The sequence below is a fragment of the Nerophis ophidion genome, linkage group LG10 (assembly GCF_033978795.1).
Source record: "Nerophis ophidion isolate RoL-2023_Sa linkage group LG10, RoL_Noph_v1.0, whole genome shotgun sequence".
In the NCBI taxonomy this organism is placed as follows: domain Eukaryota; kingdom Metazoa; phylum Chordata; class Actinopteri; order Syngnathiformes; family Syngnathidae; genus Nerophis; species Nerophis ophidion.
In genome coordinates, this window is record NC_084620.1 from 19,303,275 (window position 1) to 19,325,524 (window position 22,250).

The 22,250-nt window shown below is 40.1% G+C and overlaps 1 protein-coding gene and 1 long non-coding RNA gene across 4 annotated transcripts in view; both read right to left on the minus strand.

Moving 5' to 3' along the window:
* Positions 1-1,938, minus strand: part of LOC133559856 (uncharacterized) — an 87,131-nt gene extending 85,193 nt beyond the window's left edge. Inside the window, exon 1 of the long non-coding RNA XR_009808296.1 lies at positions 1,333-1,938. This is a non-coding gene — a long non-coding RNA (uncharacterized LOC133559856). The remainder of the gene's footprint in view (positions 1-1,332) is intronic.
* A 10,501-nt stretch (positions 1,939-12,439) lies between these two features.
* LOC133560317 (RAS guanyl-releasing protein 2-like) overlaps positions 12,440-22,250 on the minus strand; it is a 60,294-nt gene continuing 50,483 nt past the window's right edge. For 2 of the 3 annotated variants that reach the window (XM_061912748.1, XM_061912749.1), the window contains exons 14-17: positions 20,927-20,963; positions 18,051-18,209; positions 14,544-14,606; positions 12,440-13,096 (exon numbers count right to left, since the gene is read on the minus strand). In XM_061912748.1, coding sequence (XP_061768732.1) covers positions 14,548-14,606; positions 18,051-18,209; positions 20,927-20,963 — 255 coding nt within the window. In that variant the 3' untranslated portion in view covers positions 12,440-13,096; positions 14,544-14,547. Of the gene's footprint in view, positions 13,097-13,710; positions 13,791-14,543; positions 14,607-18,050; positions 18,210-20,926; positions 20,964-22,250 lie in introns of all 3 variants that reach the window. The other variant, XR_009808419.1, reaches the window with a different exon arrangement.

Here is a 22,250-nt window from a genome sequence, read left to right on the forward strand (position 1 = left end):
GTAGTGGGTTTCAGTAGGCCTTTAAAGAGAAACTACTTTTTGTGAGACCATGTCGGCCAACCCCTGAAGCTTGCTCAACTGTCGATCAAATGTTTGAGTTTGAGTTTATTTCGAACATGCAAGCATACAACATGATACATCACAATTTCCAGTATCTCTTTTGAACATGTGAGTTCATAAATGTAATTTCTTTATTTTTTCACGTTTAAAATGTTTTTTGCAATTTTAATTTTAAAAGTTGCTGATGCGAGTTTATTTATTTTTAAATGCGCCAGAAAATAACCCGTTTTGTACAATGCCCAGAAGGGCGTAAAAGTGTTTCTGTATAGTATTTTTCCAGCATTGGTCGTGTGGTGAAATCAATGATGTTATTTTGAGAAATAATCATTGAAGTCGGACATCACTGAAGGCCTGTGTGGGAAACGCACGGGCCGCCACTGATTTGCGGTGAACACTTCGTTGAAGGTTTGTTTGATATACATTTAACATTTATTATTTCCCCATTTAAGAATTATCTTGATATTATTTGTATTTCTTAAACACATTTGCTAGGAGTGTTACAAGGAAAGCAAATGTGAGCAAAACATAAAAGAGTTACCGTATTTCCTTGAATTGCCGCCGGGGCGCTAATTAATTTAAAACCTCTTCTCACTCCTGCGCTTACCAAAGGCATGCGGTAAAAGTAAGCATGCACAAATTATTTTAAAACCTCTTCTCACTCCGGCACTTACCAAAGGCATACAGTAAAAGTTTGAGTGTGATGTAAGCTTGGACTTGAAATCCTACTGAATAGCTCTTAATCTTCTTTCTTTTATGCGATTTCAAATTACCGGTATTGAAATCAGCCTCCTCCATTTTGAAAATAATGAACAGGGGAAGTGTCACTCGTGACATCACGAGTTTGACCAGGCGGTAATACTAAGCATGCGCTAATTATTTTGCGAAGCGAGTTTGTCCCGGCAGTAATTCAAGACAGGTGCATACTATATGCCGTGTGGCAATTCAAGGAAATACGGTAAGCTTTTGCCAAAGACAACAATGATGAATGAAGCTTTCAGCACATACACAAAGTTGACATCAATCCAATTTTCTACCGCTTATTCCCTTCGGCTACAGTCGGGCGGAAGGCGGCGTACACCCTGGACAAATCGCCACCATAGGGCCAACACAGATAGACAGACAACATTCACATTCACACACTCGGGCCAAAAGTTGACATCCATATTTATATGTTGATTAAGAAGGGGAAAGACACACTACTCGTAAAAGGCGCACGCAACAGTAAAAAACATGGCAGTAGACACAAGGTTAAATCATGAAATGCAGCCTTACCCGAGCAAAAACGATGCATATTTCTCCAGGAGACCGGACCACACACAAAGGAGTTGTAGACTTTCATGCTTTTCCAAGTTTCCATCTGTCCAGGAAGGCGACCAACATATAATCGTTGGTATCACTCGACAAATATTTTTTGGAGAAAGTAGAGGGGTCCATTCCATTGAATAGTTCAATTTTTTGCTTGTATCTGCTTTTTGCAGGTAGATTTTAAGCCTCTTTTGTCCTCAGTTTGTGGGCTGCTTGCTGTCCAGCAGCCATCTTGGCTTTCTTTGACCATCACATGACAGAATGTACAAGCAATAGCACATTTCTCATTTTCCTACTCGCTCTACTCTGCCATTTTTCCATTTATCGGAAATCTGAGAACACTGGAACGTTCCTTAAAGCCTTGAGGAGCTCACGGTTTTCACGAAAGTTCGATATCTTGAAGCGTTTGACCACAATCAGACTTCGTTTGGCATGAAGTTTTTCAACAACTCCTACATAAAATGCTGTGTCATAGTGACAATGGTGGCAGGTGCATGTAATCACATGACAGCCCCTCCCCTCATGCACACATGGACAGGCAATATGGCCATTCATCCAGATTCTGCTTCTTCCAGGTTGGGTCGCGGGGGTAGCAGCCTAAGCATTGAAGCTTGAACCGCCATGAGAAAAATCATGTTTTAGGCAAGTTGTGGAACAAATATGTTAACAGTTAACGCAGGGGTGACCAACGCGGTGCCCGCGGGCACCAGGTAGCCTGTAAGGACCAGATGAGTCGCCCGTTAGCCTGTTCTAAAAATAGCTCAAATAGCAGCACTTACCAGTGAGCTGCCTCATTTATTTACTAGCAAGCTGGTCTCGCTTTGCTCGACATTTTTAATTCTAAGAGAGACAAAACTCAAATAGAATTTGAAAATCCAAGAAAATATTTTAAAGACTTGGTCTTCACTTGTGTGAAAAAATTCATTTATTTTTTTACTTTCCTTCTTATAACTTTCAGAAAGACAATTTTAGAGAAAAAATACAACTTTAAAAATGATTTTAGGATTTTTAAACACATATACCTTTTTACCTTTTAAGTTCCTTCCTCTTCTTTCCTGACAATTTAAATCAATGTTCAAGTATTTTTTTATTGTAAAGAATAATAAATACATTTTAATTTAATTCTTCATTTTAGCTGTTTTTTCGACGAAGAATATTTGTGAAATATTTCTTCAAACTTATTATGATTAAAATTCAAAAAAATTATTATGGCAAAACTATAGAATTTGTAGAATCAAATTTAAATCTTATTTCATAGTCTTTTGAATTTCTTTTAAACATTTTGTTCTGGAAAATCTAGAAGAAATAATGATTTGTCTTTGTTAGAAAATATAGTTTGGTCCGATTTGTTATATATTATAAAGTGCAGATTGGATTTTAACCTATATAAAACATATCATCAAAATTCTAAAATTAATCTTAATCAGGAAAAAATACTAATGATGTTCCATAATTTATTTTTATTTTTTTCAAAAAGATTCGAATTAGCTAGTTTTTCTCTTCTTTTTTTTTCGGTTGAATTTTGAATTTTAAAGAGTCAAAATTGAAGATAAACTATGTTTCAAAATTAAATTAGAATTTTTTTCCTGTTTTCTCCTCTTTTAAACCGTTCAATTAAGTGTGTTTTTCATCATTTATTCTCTCCAAAAAAAACCTTCCGTAAAAGGAAAAAAAATGTTCGACGGAATGACAGACAGAAATACCCATTTTTATATATATATATATGTATATATGTAGGTTTGGAAAAAAAATCACAAGACTACTTCATCTCTACAGATCTGTTTCATGAGGGGTTCCCTCAATCATCAGGAGATTTTAATGGAAGCATTCACATACAATGGTTTATATAGAGCACAGAGTGGGTGGGTACAAGCAGGCGTAGGGTGTGGTGATTGGCTCATGTGTTACCTAGGAGGTGTTTCCGTTTGTGGCGGCATGTTGAAATGATTTCACTGCGCTTGTTGAGGGATGATGAATCTGGATGATATATAATAAACAGTTTCTCTTTTAAGCATAGGTTGCATCTTTTATTACCACTGTTGTAAGGTGAGCTGAATGCAAGAATTTGCCATGTTATTGAATATTCAACATTATTGTCTTTGAGGTTCCAAATGTGTTTGCTGAGTTCTGTAGAATTCTGCAAAGTCTGGTTTCTAAAGGAGGCGTTGTGATTATTCCATCTTGTTTTGAACGCTCCTTCGGTTAATCCTACGTACGTGTCGGATGTGTTAATGTCCTTGCGTATTACCTTTGCTTGGTAAACGACTGATGTCTGTAAGCACCTTCCGTTGAGAGGGCAATCAGGTTTCTTGCGACAGTTACATTCATTATTGGTTTCAGAGTCGTTTAGTCTGGGGGTAGGCAGTCCTTTTGCAATTGCTTTGTTGTGGTTTGAAATGATTTGTTGCATGTTATTCATACAGCTGTAGCTCAATTTAATGTTGTTCTTGTTGAATATTTTTCTTAGGGTGTTGCCTTTGGGGAAGTGTTTGTCGATCAGAGTGAGGAACTTGCGGCCGATGTTGGTTGAGACGTCTTTGCTGAATGGCGGATTGTACCAGATGATGTTGTTTCGTTTTCTGCTCTTTTTTGGTTGGTTTCCTGGAGTGGGTTCATAGGTGAGGGTGAAGTTGTATCCGCTTTCATCAAGTGCTTTCTGGTACGGGGGGGTTGCTTGGTCGAATTCAGCTTTGCTGGATGACAGCATCGATAGCCTTTTATTTTAATAAAAGGCTATCGATGCTGTCATCCAATCGATAGCCTTTTATTAAAATAAAAGGCTATCGATGCTGTCATCCAGCAAAGCTGAATTCGACCAAGCAACCCCCCCGTACCAGAAAGCACTTGATGGTTTCAGAGTCGTTTAGCCTGGGGGTAGGCAGTCCTTTTGCAATTGCTTTGTTGTGGTTTGAAATGATTTGTTGCATGTTATTCATACAGCTGTAGCTCAATTTAATGTTGTTCTTGTTGAATATTTTTCTTAGGGTGTTGCCTTTGGGGAAGTGTTTGTCGATCAGAGTGAGGAACTTGCGGCCGATGTTGGTTGAGACGTCTTTGCTGAATGGCGGATTGTACCAGATGATGTTGTTTCGTTTTCTGCTCTTTTTTGGTTGGTTTCCTGGAGTGGGTTCATAGGTGAGGGTGAAGTTGTATCCGCTTTCATCAAGTGCTTTCTGGTACGGGGGGGGTTGCTTGGTCGAATTCAGCTTTGCTGGATGACAGCATCGATAGCCTTTTATTAAAATAAAAGGCTATCGATACTGTCATCCAATCGATAGCCTTTTATTAAAATAAAAGGTGAGGGTGAAGTTGTATCCGCTTTCATCAAGTGCTTTCTGGTACGGGGGGGTTGCTTGGTCGAATTCAGCTTTGCTGGATGACAGCATCGATAGCCTTTTATTAAAATAAAAGGCTATCGATGCTGTCATCCAATCGATAGCCTTTTATTAAAATAAAAGGCTATCGATGCTGTCATCCAATCGATAGCCTTTTATTAAAATAAAAGGCTATCGATTGGATGACAGCATCGATAGCCTTTTATTAAAATAAAAGGCTATCGATGCTGTCATCCAGCAAAGCTGAATTCGACCAAGCAACCCCCCCGTACCAGAAAGCACTTGATGAAAGCGGATACAACTTCACCCTCACCTATGAACCCACTCCAGGAAACCAACCAAAAAAGAGCAGAAAACGAAACAACATCATCTGGTACAATCCGCCATTCAGCAAAGACGTCTCAACCAACATCGGCCGCAAGTTCCTCACTCTGATCGACAAACACTTCCCCAAAGGCAACACCCTAAGAAAAATATTCAACAAGAACAACATTAAATTGAGCTACAGCTGTATGAATAACATGCAACAAATCATTTCAAACCACAACAAAGCAATTGCAAAAGGACTGCCTACCCCCAGACTAAACGACACTGAAACCAATAATGAATGTAACTGTCGCAAGAAACCTGATTGCCCTCTCAACGGAAGGTGCTTACAGACATCAGTCGTTTACCAAGCAAAGGTAATACGCAAGGACATTAACACATCCGACACGTACGTAGGATTAACCGAAGGAGCGTTCAAAACAAGATGGAATAATCACAACGCCTCCTTTAGAAACCAGACTTTGCAGAATTCTACAGAACTCAGCAAACACATTTGGAACCTCAAAGACAATAATGTTGAATATTCAATAACATGGCAAATTCTTGCATCCAGCTCACCTTACAACAGTGGTAATAAAAGATGCAACCTATGCTTAAAAGAGAAACTGTTTATTATATATCATCCAGATTTATCATCCCTCAACAAGCTCAGTGAAATCATTTCAACATGCCGCCACAAACGGAAACACCTCCGAGGTAACACATGAGCCAATCACCACACCCTACGCCTGCTTGTACCCACCCACTCTGTGCTCTATATAAACCATTGTATGTGAATGCTTCCATTAAAATCTCCTGATGATTGAGGGAACCCCTCATGAAACAGATCTGTAGAGATGAAGTAGTCTTGTGATTTTTTTTCCCAAACCTACATATTGCGCTCTACCACGGTATCGAGCACTATTCTCTGGATAATCCAATCAAGACATATTCCGCTCCAAATTGACATTTGTTGAGCACTGTACGACGATCCGAAATGGAAAAGTTCCGCATCGACTACTCCACGAAGAACATTCCCATACCCGCGCAGAAGAACTACAAGCAAAGACTCATAGAAAAGACGGAACACTTCCTAAGAAGGATGCGGTGGAAAGCCCACTTTTTCCTCCACCCTGAAACAAAAGGAACGCAAAAGGAAACTTACGGATTCAAATCTACCAAGAACCCACCCACAGTCAAGGAATTAAAGGACTTTGAGAACGACATGCTCAAAATGATACAATCAGTCAAATTTAAGCCAGCCCGCAACCCATTCCTCACCAAGCTGAAAAATGACACGGAGCGCATCAAGAAAGTAAGCAACCTCATCATAGCCGCCGATAAAACCACAAACTTCTACAGAATGGACATACCAGAACATAACTCTTTACTGGACAAAAGCATCACCAAATCATACAAAAAAGCGCAACCCAACACTTTACAGAACATTCACTTGGAAAACAAGCGGATCGCAACCGAACTGAATATTGAGGACAGGGTGGACGCCACAGCCAACAAAGAAGCCTTCATCACATTGAAGGACCACAAACCCAACTTCGCAAATAACCCAACATGCCGACTAATAAACCCAACTAAATCCGAAATAGGAAAAATCAGCAAAATAATCCTGGACAGAATCAACGCAAAAATCAAGGACAAAACACCACTCAACCAATGGAGAAATACAGCAGCAGTAATCAAATGGTTTAACAACATCCAAGACAAACAACAACACAACTTTATCTCCTTCGACATCGAAGAATTTTACCCTTCCATCACGCAAGACCTACTGACCCAAGCACTAAACTTCGCCTCGGACTACGACTCAATCACGGGCAACGAAAGAAACATCATCATCCACGCAAAGAACTCCATACTCATCCACAACAGTACACCATGGCAAAAAAAGAACAATTCAACGTTTGACGTTACTATGGGGAGTTTTGACGGAGCAGAAACGTGCGAACTCGTTGGGAGTTTCCTCCTCTCCCAGCTTGCTAGCCTCAACCTGAACCTTGGTATTTACCGTGATGACGGACTGGCAGTGTGCCGCGCCTCGCCAAGGAGCAGCGAGAACACCAAGAAGCGCATATGCCAAATCTTCAAAGAAAACGGCCTACGGATCACGATTGAAGCCAACAAGCAAACCGTCAACTTCCTCGACGTCACTTTCAACCTGAGAAATAACAGCTACCAACCATTCACGAAACCCAACACAACACTCCAATACGTGCACCATGACAGCAACCACCCACCCACCACCACAAAAAGAATACCTACCGGAATTAATAAAAGGCTATCGATGCTGTCATCCAGCAAAGCTGAATTCGACTAAGCAACCCCCCCGTACCAGAAAGCACTTGATGAAAGCGGATACAACTTCACCCTCACCTATGAACCCAATCCAGGAAACCAACCAAAAAAGAGCAGAAAACGAAACATCATCTGGTACAATCCGACATTCAGCAAAGACGTCTCAACCAACATCGGCCGCAAGTTCCTCACTCTGATCGACAAACACTTCCCCAAAGGCAACACCCTAAGAAAAATATTCAACAAGAACAACATTAAATTGAGCTACAGCTGTATGAATAACATGCAACAAATCATTTCAAACCACAACAAAGCAATTGCAAAAGGACTGCCTACCCCCAGACTAAACGACTCTGAAACCAATAATGAATGTAACTGTCGCAAGAAACCTGATTGCCCTCTCAACGGAAGGTGCTTACAGACATCAGTCGTTTACCAAGCAAAGGTAATACGCAAGGACATTAACACATCCGACACGTACGTAGGATTAACCGAAGGAGCGTTCAAAACAAGATGGAATAATCACAACGCCTCCTTTAGAAACCAGACTTTGCAGAATTCTACAGAACTCAGCAAACACATTTGGAACCTCAAAGACAATAATGTTGAATATTCAATAACATGGCAAATTCTTGCATTCAGCTCACCTTACAACAGTGGTAATAAAAGATGCAACCTATGCTTAAAAGAGAAACTGTTTATTATATATCATCCAGATTCATCATCCCTCAACAAGCGCAGTGAAATCATTTCAACATGCCGCCACAAACGGAAACACCTCCTAGGTAACACATGAGCCAATCACCACACCCTACGCCTGCTTGTACCCACCCACTCTGTGCTCTATATAAACCATTGTATGTGAATGCTTCCATTAAAATCTCCTGATGATTGAGGGAACCCCTCATGAAACAGATCTGTAGAGATGAAGTAGTCTTGTGATTTTTTTTCCCAAACCTACATATTGCGCTCTACCACGGTATCGAGCACTATTCTCTGGATAATCCAATCAAGACATATATATGTATATATATATATATATATATATATATATATATATATATATAGAGAGAGAGAGAGAGAGAGACAGAGAGAGAGAGAGAGAGAGAGAGAGAGAGAGAGAGAGAGAGAGAGAGAGAGAGATGTATTTATTAAAGGTTACTTGAGCAAATTGGCTATTTCTGGCAATTTATTTAAGTGTGTATCAAACTGATAGCCCTTCGCTTTAATCAATACCCAAGAAGGAGCTCTTGGTTTCAAAAAGGTTGGTGACCCCTGAGTTAACGCGTGCTAGCATGTTAACTGTTAGCATACTTGTAGGAAGGTTAGCATGCTAACGTTTTATGCTAGCTTTTTTGCTACTTGCTATGTCCACACCAACAAATAGTGCATTTTGATTTTGATTTTTACCCAGTCATGTGCTAGCTTTATAACGCTAGGATGCTCGTATGCTCACATTAGCATGTTAACTTTTTCTGCTAATTTTAACACTTTTTTCTCTAATTACACAGCCTTACACCTTACAGTCGTATGACTTGGTACGTGACACATGCTAATGGTTAGCATGTTAATGTTAGCATTGTAACTTTAGAATGCTATTTTTTTTGCTCTAATTACATTTACCTCGGAGTCATATAACTTGGAATGTGACACATGCTAACATTAACATGCTAACTTTTTTAGGTAATTTTTCAACTGTTTACCCCAGTCATATAACTTGGTATGTGACACTTTAATTTTAGCGTGATAAATTTAGCATGCTAACATTAGAGTGCTAACTTGTTTCCGCTAATTTTACATTTGTTTCCTCTAATTCTGCAGCCATACCTTTGTCATTGAAGTTAGTATTAAAACATGCTAACTGTTAGCATGTCAATGTTAGAATGCTAGCAAGCTAGCATTAAAATGCTAACTTTTTAAGCTAATTTTATATTTTGTTCTTCAATTCCACTGCTATAATCCTTAAAGTCATAAAACTTGATATATGACATATACTATGTTAGCATGCAAACATATCATGAATCAAAGGGCCCTAGTGTAGCTCAATGGTTAAGACTGCTGCCTCTCAGTCAGTACTGCTGGGTTCAAAATAACTTAGAAGATCTTGTTTTTTTGTTTCACCTATACAATAGTTCACTGAGTACATTTGTAGAAGAGCGAAAATCAGGCCCTGATCGGACCCAGGATAGCTTAATGGTCATCACAATGGGCGTTACTCGGTGGCCTTGTGGTTAGAGTGTCCGCCCTGAGATCGGAAGTTTGTGAATTTAAACCCCGGCCGAGTCATACCAAAGACTATAAAAATGGGACCCATTGCCTCCCTGCTTGGCACTCAGCATCAAGGGTTGGAATTGGGGGTTAAATTACCATAAATGATTCCCGGGCGCGGCACCGCTGCTGCCCACTGCTCCCCTCACTTCCCAGGGGGTGATCAAGGGGATGGGTCAAATGCAGAGGACAAATTTCACCACACCTAGTGTGTGTGTGTGTGTGACAATCATTGGTACTTTAACTTTAACTTTAATTATGTGTGGAGTTTGCATGCTTTCCCTGTAACTTACCAAGGCTCCAGAGTGTTGTTTCACCCAACCAGCCCAATGTTAGCATGCTAACTTTTTTAGCTAGTTTTGCAACCATTTACCCCAGAGTCATATAAGTAGGTATGTGACACTTGTTCAGGATTAAATGCCATTGGGGCCTGCTCACTATAAGAGTTTACTTATTTTGTCAAATTATTTAGACCTCTTCTTGCTGATGCTATTGTCACATTGTAATGTCAGGTCTCCTGGTCGCTCCAAAGCCAGTACTTCTTGTTGGGAGCTAATGGTTTTAACAACTCAGCTATCCAAAATCTTCTTTTTCAGCCCCCAATGACAAAAGCAAATGTAATTGAGGACATCTTGCTGGGTAAAGTATGATGGAGGTGGAACAAAATACTGTCAACCAGAGTGGGTTTCAAACCCAGTACCTTTCATTCCAAGTAAACAGTTTTAACCACTGGGTTATACTGGGTCTTATGAAGAGAAAATGTTCCATACACAACAATAATCGAGGACATCTTGCTCAGTAAAGTATGATGGAGGTGGAAAAAAATACTATCAACCAGACTGGGTTTAAAACCCAATACTCTTTATTCTGAGTCAACAGCAATTCTGGGTCTTGTTGTTCTAAAAAATATATCTTAAACGTCAACTAAAAGTTATGACGCCAAGACCCAGGGTAGCTGACCGGTTAAAAGCATTGGCTTTCATAAAGGGGTAATGGGATCCATTCCTAGTCAGGTCGTTAGGTAACTTAAAAATCTCTCAAATGTTGTTTCGCCTCCATCGTAGTTTATCAAGACATGCCCCTGGATACGTTTGTCATTGGGGCCAGTAATCTTCCCTCAAGAAGACCAAGGCTATATTAGCGGTTTACACTGATCTATCATTTTCTACCTTGTCAGATTCAAAACAAAAACTCACTCCAGATCCTAGTGACCGAAAATGTCAACTTCGAAAAACTGCAGTAATGTCAATACTTCTTTCCCTCTTTAAACGAGTCACTCTTTAAAAAATACTTCTGCCTCTAATTTACTTCTAAAATAGTTATTATATTTTAGGGAGTTATGATCCAATGTTTTCTCAAAGAGTGTGGGGGAGGGGGTACTAGAATAAAGTGTAATTGCACATCTAGTACAGTAGTTAGCATGGCTGTGGCGCTCTCATTGTCTTAGTGTGCACAGGGGAATATTAGTTCTATAGTGGAAGGTTTTAATTGCACCGAGCATGCGCGCAAACAGCAAAGAGCAGCACGGAGCAGGAGATATGAAGTGGAGTGAACGCACTCTCAAAAGACACCATGAAAAAATATTTCACAGCGATTAAAAGAGGCTTCACGGTGGCAGAGGGGTTAGTGCGTCTGCCTCACAATACGAAGGTCCTACAGTCCTGGGTTCAAATCCAGGCTCGGGATCTTTCTGTGTGGAGTTTGCATGTTCTCCCCGTGAATGCGTGGGTTCCCTCCGGGTACTCCGGCTTCCTCCCACTTCCAAAGACATGCACCTGGGGATAGGTTGATTGGCAACACTAAATTGGCCCTAGTGTGTGAATGTGAGTGTGAATGTTGTCTGTCTATCTGTGTTGGCCCTGCGATGAGGTGGCGACTTGTCCAGGGTGTACCCCGCCTTCCGCCCGATTGTAGCTGAGATAGGCGCCAGCACCCCCCGCGACCCCGAAAGGGAATAAGCGGTAGAAAATGGATGGATGGATAAAAGAGGCAAAGAGAGACAGAGATAATGAGACAAATGAAAGTCACCTGAAAGCTAAGACAAGGAAATATGACGAAGGGTTTGTGGGCACTTGGCTTCACTGTGGCTACGGTGGGAGATGAGTAAAGACTGCTGTGTTGTTTTATTTAATGTTAATATGGATACAATGTTATGCAGAGGTGCATTTATATTAAAAAAATTACACTATTCATAGTAGCGGTGGAGAGTAAGGGGACATAACAGCAATACAATTGAGAAGCAATGCCTAAAAGGCTGGTAAGTTTACATAACTCAAAGTGACAAATAGTTGCAGTAAACAGATGAGAACATTTGCTGCATGCTTTGAATGGGAAACAGTAGCTTCATTTGGTGCATAAGTATAAAAATTAACATAATAAAGCTTGTCGATCAAATCAAAATCTGAACATATATTGTTTTATTAATTCATGTTAAATGGATATGGTTCAGAAATGGCATTTTGACATAACTGATTTTTTTAAAGGGACATTTATTGTCATGTTTTGTCCTTTTGAACATGATATTCTTTTTGTGCAACTTAATTTGAGAAAATAAATCATACTGTAAAAAACTCGTTTACCACAGCCAAAATGCCTTGAAAATAAATCTGATTACTACGATTTTTAAAGGACTGCTTATCTTTCAGTCTAATAATTAACCAAATGGGCCCTATTTCCACACTCCACAAACATGGCAGCACCAAAAAAACAATTTTTTTGCCACAAAAAAACACATTTTTTAAGGTATCAAATTTTCAAATATAGGGAAAACAATTTCCCTCATTCCCCTATGTTTTGAGTGTCTTTACGTCTGAGGAATTAGATATGTCTGTGAGTGGACTAAATCAAACATGTTTTATTTAGGCTTTATTCGTCTGCACTAACTGGCAGTGGACAAAAAATGTTGCACACACATGGAAAGAAAACATTCCAAAAAAAAACTTTTACATGAATGCTGTCTTTTTCATATGAGACCCAACTTAAAACGGATTGGTGCTAGCACAGAAATATTAATTACAAACATTCTTCGAGCTGTTCACACAACAGCTGCGTCTCATTCAATGACATACCAGCCGCTCAAAATGTGTCTTTCAACAGGGCAAACAAACACTTGCTTGTCTCCTCGTGCTGTAAGTAATAATTTGGCGTGCAACAACAACAACAACAACAACAACAAAGTTACTGTAACACACATCTAAATCATGAAGGTCAAAATAAATGCTGCTGTCCAATGAAATGACAATTAACATTCCCGCAGAGAAGTCGAACACAGGGAGAGGCCACTGGTCCAAACTCGTGTAGATATTTTGCACATGAACACATCCCATAACACTAACTGGCATGTCCATGTGAGTCCAGTGGAGCTGCTGGCAGGTGCAAATGTTGCAGTATTAGTGTGTGTCCACAGAAAGCGTCTCCTGTCCTGTGACATCACTCACAAGATGACTGCCTGCACACTGCCCACCAGCAGTTACAGGACTTAGGACAACATACGTCATACATCAATGCACCTGCAAAGAGACATAAATTAGCTACATTTGCCCAGTGCATGCTCAGTTTTATTTAAAGGCTCTGTATTATATTGTTTTGAAGTAATCTGAGAGGTCCCAAAAATATTTTTAAAAGTTGCGCCTTGCTGTACTTGAGATTCTTTTTCGTGCTTTGTTGCCATTGAAAAATGTGACATTACCCATAGAGGCCCGGACGGGTGCTTTACAGCTTTTTTCTTGAGTGCTTTGAGCCTGTCCAAGTCTGCAACCGCAAACAAGGTATCGAAAAATGGCAGCGTTTTATTTGAAGCTGTAATTGTATTTCACTCCATGATTTTATAGAGCCTGTGCAATGTATTCAATGTAGAAGCATGAAGAAAGCTATTAATTGCCTAAAAATATCAAACTCATCACTAGCATTCACAAATGTAAACTATTGTTAAAACTATTGATATGAGGACAACTCTGAAAAAAAACCACTGCGTGAGTTTGTCTGTTTTGTATGTAGAATATATTGTACGTAAATTAAGGACAGATTAGTTAAATATGTATACTTACGTCACAAGCTTAATTTTTTTTTTTATCATTGAAATGCTTTACATTGTATTTTTGTTTTGTTTTAGGTTTTATTTTACTTTTTGTTTACAGGTGGTGACTCGTCCAGGGTGTACGCCACCTTCCGCCCATGTGCAGCTGGGATAGGCTCCAGCACCCCCTGCAACGCCATAAGGGACAAGCAACATTTGTAAAAGTTTTACAAAATAAGTAAAACAACTTACTTTCTTGCTTTCCCATGTGCGATGTATGTAGGAGTGTTTCCATGCATGTTTGTACGTGCTATTATAATGTTATGAAGCTAGCATCGTTAGAATTAGATAATATGCTTACACATTTACAAGTGTCTGTGTTAGAATTGTTAACTTAAAATGGCATTCTAATTGTATTGTTTCAGTTTCGTAAATTAACATAAACATCACCGTGGAGTTATTGAGTCTGTTTAGCTGATTGGATTGCTAACTTTTGCAGCTTGTGGGTCCAGCTTAGTGCCTCATCTGAGCTGCTGTGACTTACATTACCATAGTAACTAATTAGATGACCATAGTAAATAATTAGATTACCATAGTAACTGGTACATTATCCATAAGCGCAGATTCTAACCATTGAAATACTTTGTATAGTTCAAAACTTACGGTCGTTAGAATACATCACTGCACATCATAACGGCAGCTACACATTCCATCTTAAAGATCTAACAAAAATTATTTGGGAATGTCCGGCGAACCAGATTGAAAAGCTCAACGGGCCGCATGTGGCCCCCGGGCCATAATTTGCCCAAACATGCTCTAGGGACACACATTACTATTAGTTCTTCTTTAAAAACTCGATTTTGTATGTAATAGGGGACCTTTAACTTTATTCCCTTGCATGGAGTAGTACTGCATTATACTGTGAATGGTTGTTTGCTCACCTGGTTATAGGTGAATGTCGAACACTCCTTCTTTCACCGCCTCTATATCCTCTTCAGCGATTACTGGGCAAAACAAAGATGAAACAGGATGTTGATTGGTTTACCAAAATGGAAGAAAAAGGCAATGAATCGCATGCTTAGTGCGTTTAACTCGGCACTTTGTTGCGCTGGCCCGGCAGCACTACTTAACCTGACAAACTAGCAGGTTCCCGCCGACATAAAACACAGCCAGCTGCCGGATGCCTCAGGCTGACATCGGATGAAAAAAAAGCAAGAAACATCTGCGATTCAGGGGCATCGCCACTGTGGGTCAATCACATTACCATTGCAAATGAATCGACTTTGTTTGCAGGAATCTATCTTGTAGATGCACCGTATGCTGCGAAGGAGACAAAAGCGCTGTGGATGACTGCTGCTGCTTTGACATGAAAAGAAGGAAACGCAGTAAAGGAATATCACTTAAAGGGGAACATTTTCACCAGACCTACGTAAGCGTCAATATATACCTTGATGTTACAGAAAAAATACCATATATTTTTTTAACCGATTTCCGAACTCTAAATGGGTGAATTTTGGCGAATTAAACGCCTTTCTATTTATCGCTCTCGGAGCGATGACGTCAGAACGTGACGTCACCTAGGTAATAAAGCCGCCATTTTCATTTTCTCAAACACATTACAAACACCGCGTCCCAGCTCTGTTATTTTCCGTTTTTTCGACAATTTTCTGGAACCTTGGAGACATCACACCTCGTCGGTGTGTTGTCGGAGGGTGTACCAACACTAACAGAGAGGGATTCAAGTTGCACCACTGGCCCGAAGATGCGAAAGTGGCAAGAAATTGGACGAAATTTGTTCAAAATACGAGGGTTTCTGGGAAAACCGACGAAATGGTCAGTCGTTTGTTCTGCACACTTTACCGACGAAAGCTATGCTACTACAGAGATGGCAAGATTGTGTGGATATCCTGCGACACTCAAAGCAGATGCATTTCCAAGGAAAAAGTCAAAGAAATCTGCCGCCAGACCCCATCGAATGTGCCGGAATGTCAGCACATTTTACCGGCGATGCTAAGGCAGACATGGCACAGAGATGTATGGATAGCCTGCAGATGCATTTGCAACGAAAAAGTCAAAGAAATCACAAATGTGAGTTTTGTTGATGTTGTTGACTTATGTGCTAATCAGACATAATTGGTCGCGGCATGACTGCCAGCTAATCGATGCTAATATGCTATTTAGGCTAGCTGTATGTACATTTGAAACTATATTTACATCCAGCGTTTCCCTCCACCCACATTTAATGCCAAACAAACACTTACCAGTCGATGGATTTAAGTTGATCCAGTGTCACAAAATGCGAACTTCCGATCGTTGGTCTGCACATTTTACCGGCGATGCTAAGGCAAACATGGCCGAATAGCGTCAATAGCTGTTAGCTCGATAGCTTCAGTTTCTTCTTCAATTTCATTTTCGCTATCTGCCTCCATACTCCAACCATCCGTTTCAATACATGCGTAATCTGTTGAATCGCTTAAGCCGCTGATATCCGAGTCTGAATCCAAGCTGATGTTGCTATTTCTTGCATCGCTATCCACCATTTGTTTGTATTGGCATCGCTATGTGACGTCACAGGAAAATGGACGTTGGCTTCACAGATAGCGAAAATCAGGCACTTTGAAGCTTTTTTTAGGGATATTCCGGGATGGATAACATTTTGAAAAAAACTTTGAAAAATAAAATAAGCCACTGGGAACTGATTTTTATTGGTTTTAACCCTTCTGAAATTGTGATAATGTTCCCCTTTAAACTTGGTGGGATATTTCCCAACCGATGACAGCATGACTCATGACTTCACCATCTCGACCCCGAGGGACTAGTGATAGAAATGGATGGATGGATGGACGCCTTGAACGTTGTTTGCTGATGAGGACGTTGCCTCCATTAGAAATATGCAGTTAAATTAGGGTCAAAAGTTTTGTCCAGAGTGTACACCGCCTTCCGCCCGATTGTAGCTGAGATAGGCTCCAGCGCCCCGGGAATAAGCGGTAGAAAATGGATAGATGGATGGAAGTTTTACTCGAAAAATATTAACTTTGAAACTGAAAAATGTGGTTTTGATGTTCAATTTTGAAAAATACCAAATTTTATTCAACATTTTAAAAAGTGCTAAATTGTTTAATATGATTATGATTCACTCTGGGAATATTTGTGGTTCCATCAGATTCAAATGTTTTTTGGTAGTTTTTTTTCAGATTTTCGAATGTAGACAGGGCATCAACTGACAGTGTGTGGCATGACCGACGGTGTTACGTTGCAGTGTGGTGTGGGGTTTGCGATTCCAAAGATGCAGAGGGCAGAAGGCAGGATGCAGGAAGGATGTTTATATAATTCTGAAAACAAGGCAAAACTACATGAAGTCGTGACCCTGGGAAGTGTATGTGAAGTATAGCACAAAAACTTAAATCTTTGAGCAAAGCTAGGTACAAGGTAGCAAAAACTAACATGTCACGGAGACAAATAGTAACGCACCTAAGCCTATAACTACTGTAGTAGAGCAAATCCAACAATCGCTAAGAACGAACATTGTACCCGCAAGAAAGGTAGGGTGACTAAGATATAAAATGCTCTCTGATTAGCTGATTTTGATTAAAAAAATAGGTAAATGAAGAGGGAAGAAGCGTGAGCCAGCGGCGACAGGAAGTGGCTGCTACACGCCAAGCACTCTCTGTCTGTGATGAGTCCAGACTTCGCATACTCTATATAAAATTTGGGCCAAACATCCGAATCTGAAAAAAAAAATATTTGAAACTAAAAAAATAAAGATGTGAAACTATAAAAGTAAACATTAAACTGTACAAAAAAAGATTTTAATCTGGAAAAAACAGAAGGTCACATCAAAATATGACAGTGAAAAATAAAAATAATATATTTATATGAAAGAATTAACAGAGTGAATCATATCTATAATCAACCTGAAAAAAAAAGGTGTGCGAATACACAAATGTTTTTTTATTTTTAATTCAGCATCAAAACTGGATTTTTTAGTTTCAAAGTTTATTTTTTCATTTATAAAACTTTTGGCCTCAATTTGGTTTCACACTTGATGTACATTTGTTTAGCACAAAGCACTCTACCATTTTTACTGAACTTTGTGGGTGGCACATTGACCAAGAAATAAATAATTCTGAACATGTCAGTGTGAAAATCATTAATCTGTGCATTGGTTTGGGTGTCAGTGCGAAAAAATAGTAATGATGGTGCCCCCAATAGGATGTGTCCAAGGTGTTCTGTAAGACTAATGGTCAAGGACAATTAGTTGCTAAGAACCACCCATGTCCCGACTGAATGTTTTTGTATGGCGGCCATGTTTTTCAACCAACCATTTCGAGACTTTACACATGTGCTTGTCAGTTTCTAAAAGGTGTGTACGACTCGGTTAGAGACGCTCCAGTGGGCATTTTGTGTGGCATTGATGGAGAGTAAAGAATTGGTAAGAAATAACTTACCAGTGTTCTGGAGATTGGGTGGAGGGTTGGCAGGCGGCGGGAAGCTATAAGATCTGGCCTGAAGAGCCGGTGGCGTCTCGTGGCTGATGCTCTTGGTCCTTTTCCGGCACTCCACGGCCAGTCGGCTCCGGCAGGCCTTGTGGCAGTTGACCCCGCAAGCTGACTCCGCAGTACGGTAGGACGGCGGTAGGGAGAGGTGTCGGAAGAGGAGCGGCGAGCGTTGGGACATTCGGAGGAGAGGGTGGGAGAGGCGGCGGCGGCGAGTTGGGAAGCGCCAGGAAGACATGGATCGGGGTGGAGAGAGAGGATCAGACAGAGGGACGGGCGCCACTGGGAGAGCCAGCGGCGACAGGAAGTGGCTGCTACACGCCATGCACATACATGAGCACTGACACAAACACACGGCAAGGCCAACCGGCCCCGACAACATCTCGGCAAACCACGGGGAGTCTGAACGACAGAGTAGGTGTTTGAAAACAGTATGATTTTACATGTTAGGAAGGTTTAAAGTTCCACTATCATCACGTATAAGATGACCCGACTTTATGTATAAGATGAATCTACTCATGCATAAGATGAGCCGACTTTATGAATAAGATGAGCCTAGTCATATAAGATGAGCATGCTCGTGTATAAGATGAGCCTACTCATGTATCAGATGAATCTACTCATGTACTGTATAAGAGGAACTTACTCGTGTATAAGAGGAGCCTACTCATATATTATAGGAGCTTACTAATGTAAAAGGTGAACCTACTCATGTAAAAGATCAGCACACTTAATGTATAAGATAAGTCTGCTCATGTAGCCTACTCATGTATAAGATGGGCCTACTCCATGTACGTTATAAGATGAGCCTACCCCATGTATAAGATGAGCTTACTTGTGTATAAGATGAACCTACTCATGTAGAAGATCAGCACACTTAATGTATAAGATGAGCCTACTTGTGTATAAGATAAGTCTACTCAATGTATTGCATAAGATGAGCCTGCTCCATGTACTTTATAAAATGAGCCGACCCCATTTATAAGATGAGCTTACTCATTACCAAATGAGCCTTGATAAATCTTCGCAGATTTAGTTTCTCTGTTTTAAGATGTAAATCCTCATTTTTTTCATGATATCCTAAATAGAAACTATTTGCAGAGGGAAAAGAGTGTTATCATGTAAAAATCAGTAAGAAAAAATATTACTATGGTACCTTAAAGGCCTACTGAAATGAGATGTTCTTATTTAAACGGGGATAGCAGGTCCATTCTATGTGTCATACTTGATCATTTCGCGATATCGCCATATTTTTGCTGAAAGGATTTAGTAGAGAACATCCATGATAAAGTTCACAACTTTTGGTCGCTAATAGAAAAGCCCTGCCTCTGCCGGAAGTCGCAGACGATGACGTCACCCGTGTGAGGGCTCATCACATCTTCACGTTGTTTTTAATGGGAGCCTCCAACAAAAAGAGCTATTCGGACCGGGAAAACGACAATTTCCCCATTAATTTGAGCGAAGATGAAAGGTTCGTGTTTGAGGATATTGATAGCGAAGGGCTAGAAAAAAAAAATCAAGTAAAAAAAAAAAGAAGGCGATTGTATTGGGACGGATTCAGATGTTTTTAGACACATTTACTAGGATAATTCTGGGAAATCCCTTATCTTTCTATTGTGTTGCTAGTGTTTTAGTGAGTTTAATAGTACCTGATAGTCGGAGGGGTATGTCCACGGGTGTGTTAACGCCAGTGTCTGAGGGAACTAAGGAAGTCGACGGCAGCTGTACGGACGGCACAAGCTCAGCTGTACATTTTACCACAATTTTCTCACCAAAAACTGCTGGTTGACATTTGTTCGCTTGACCGCTCTGATCCATAGGAAAGCTACACCTCCGGGAATTTTAAACAAGGAATCACCTTGTGTTTGTGTGGCTAAAAGCTAAAGCTTCCCAACACCATCTTTCTACTTTGACTTCTCCATTATTAATTGAACAAATTGCAAAAGATTCAGCAACACAGATGTCCAAAACACTGTGTAATTATGCGGTTAAAGCAGACAAATTTTAGCTGTGTGTGTGCGCAGCGCTAATATTTCCTTACAGTCCGTGACGTTACGCGTACAGGTCATCATTCCGCGACGTTTTCAACAAGAAACTCCCGGGAAATTTAAAATTGCAATTTAGTAAACTAAACCGTATTGGCATGTGTTGCAATGTTAATATTTCATCATTGATATATAAACTATCAGACTGCGTGGTCGGTAGTAGTGCGTTTCAGTAGGCCTTTAAAGCTCACTATAACAGCTGAATATCGTGTAAGCTGCAACAAGAAAGGCCTTGGATCACATCGATATCACAATGTGTATCTTGTGTCAACATTTTGGTGTCCAAACATCCAAACCTCCAGGTGTAAAATTCTTCTCTTCTCCAAATAAAGTCCACTGACCCAAAACACACAAAGAGCACCAAACACACACAGCTGGGTGATTCATTTCGATGATGTGCCTGTCGATGTACCTATAAAGCTCTGAGTGCAGGCAAACGCTAGAAATTGGGATAAATGGCTGTGGGGCTTCCCTCATTAACTTATTGATGCTCTACAATAGGTTAGTGTGTGTGATGAGGTTTCAGTAGATACACATGCCAAACACACGTCACATTAGCCCTGATGTATTATGGCAAACACATGTTTGATGGCAGTCAATTTATCAGAACTTATTGATCTTTGTGATCATTTGCTTAGCTTTTGGCTTGTATTCTAGCACAATGCATCTTTCTGTGTTGATGTCTGTGGATCTGCAAACGGCTGAGAATCAGTAGTGTTTTAGCTCTCACCCTTCTGAGTGGACCATGCATGCCAGATGACAAAGGGCGAATGACTATCTCACCTTTACACTTGTAGCCCTGCTTGTAGAAACCCCATATCTACAAAAAAAAAGAGAGAAGCCATGAGATGGAGCCACTCATGTTATTAAATTAAACTCAGCAACAGTTTTAGATGTATTTTAACTCGCACTTAATTTGGAAGGCCACTACAGAAGTGAACGAGCAGCAAACAAAAGAATGCACTTTGGTAAATGCTTTAAACAACACCTCATTAGCCGTTGACGGGCTAACGCATACGCTCATCATCCTCCATCTCGATACCCCGCATTGATCCCAGAGCACGAAATAAAGGCAGGAAAAGAAGAAGGGTACGCAAATAAATGCACAATGTAAGGTGAGATGAGCTTGGCGGGACAGTCGGAAGAGGATGGAGGCGGGCTGACATCAAGGCGCGTACACGGCGGGGGGAACAATGACATGAAAGGGAGATCACACACAGCCATGGAACATCTGAGGAGGCAGAAAATATCCTGACCTCTTCACTTAGACACACACACACAGCACATGCATGTGTGCAAACATGCGGTGGGCAACAAAGTGAGGAAGGTTATATCAGTCCACTCTGACTGACCTTTACCGTCTCTGTGCACCATTAAAAAAAGGCAGTTCTTGTGTTTGCAATAATGTTAATCTCCTTGAGTTGGAAATTTCCTCTTAAGTAATTTAGAGCTATTACAAATATGAAGAATCTTCAGTTTGAATGGCTTCTATCTTTCTATCTCAGGGACAACAATGATTAGTTTTTTGTAGTTCTTGTACTTCCTGAATTGTTTGTCACCAACTTCCAGCTTCAACTCACCAGCTGAGGGCAGTTTGCTAGCTCCAAATAACATTTGAAGGGTTCCTCTGACTGTGCACCCAGTGAAAGATACATTTTAAATTCATATAGTACATTAAAGGTCCCTGATTATGAAAACTATTCTTTTTAGTGGTGCTTTACAGTAATAAGTGTCTGGAGTCCGTTTATTAGCACCAAAACTATCATCTCCCTCTCTTGTTTGCTCCTCTTTTAGGAAAAGAGACGCTCAAATTATAATTATTTTTTTTAACAATTGGGGTATGTAAACTTTTGATCACGGTCATTTGGGTACTTTTTTGTGTCATTTTGATTTAAAGAGTAAACAGAGTTGTTTGCCAATATAAAGCGTCACCTAACAATTAACCACGAGTGGAAGAAAGGCTTGTGTCTTATGATTCATATACTCTGAAGAATGGCCAAGAAATCATAAATTATCCCAGGGTATGTGAACTTATGAGCACAACTGTATCCAACAAGTAGATTAAGTGCACAATAGTACTTCTTGGAGCTACACACTAACAAACACA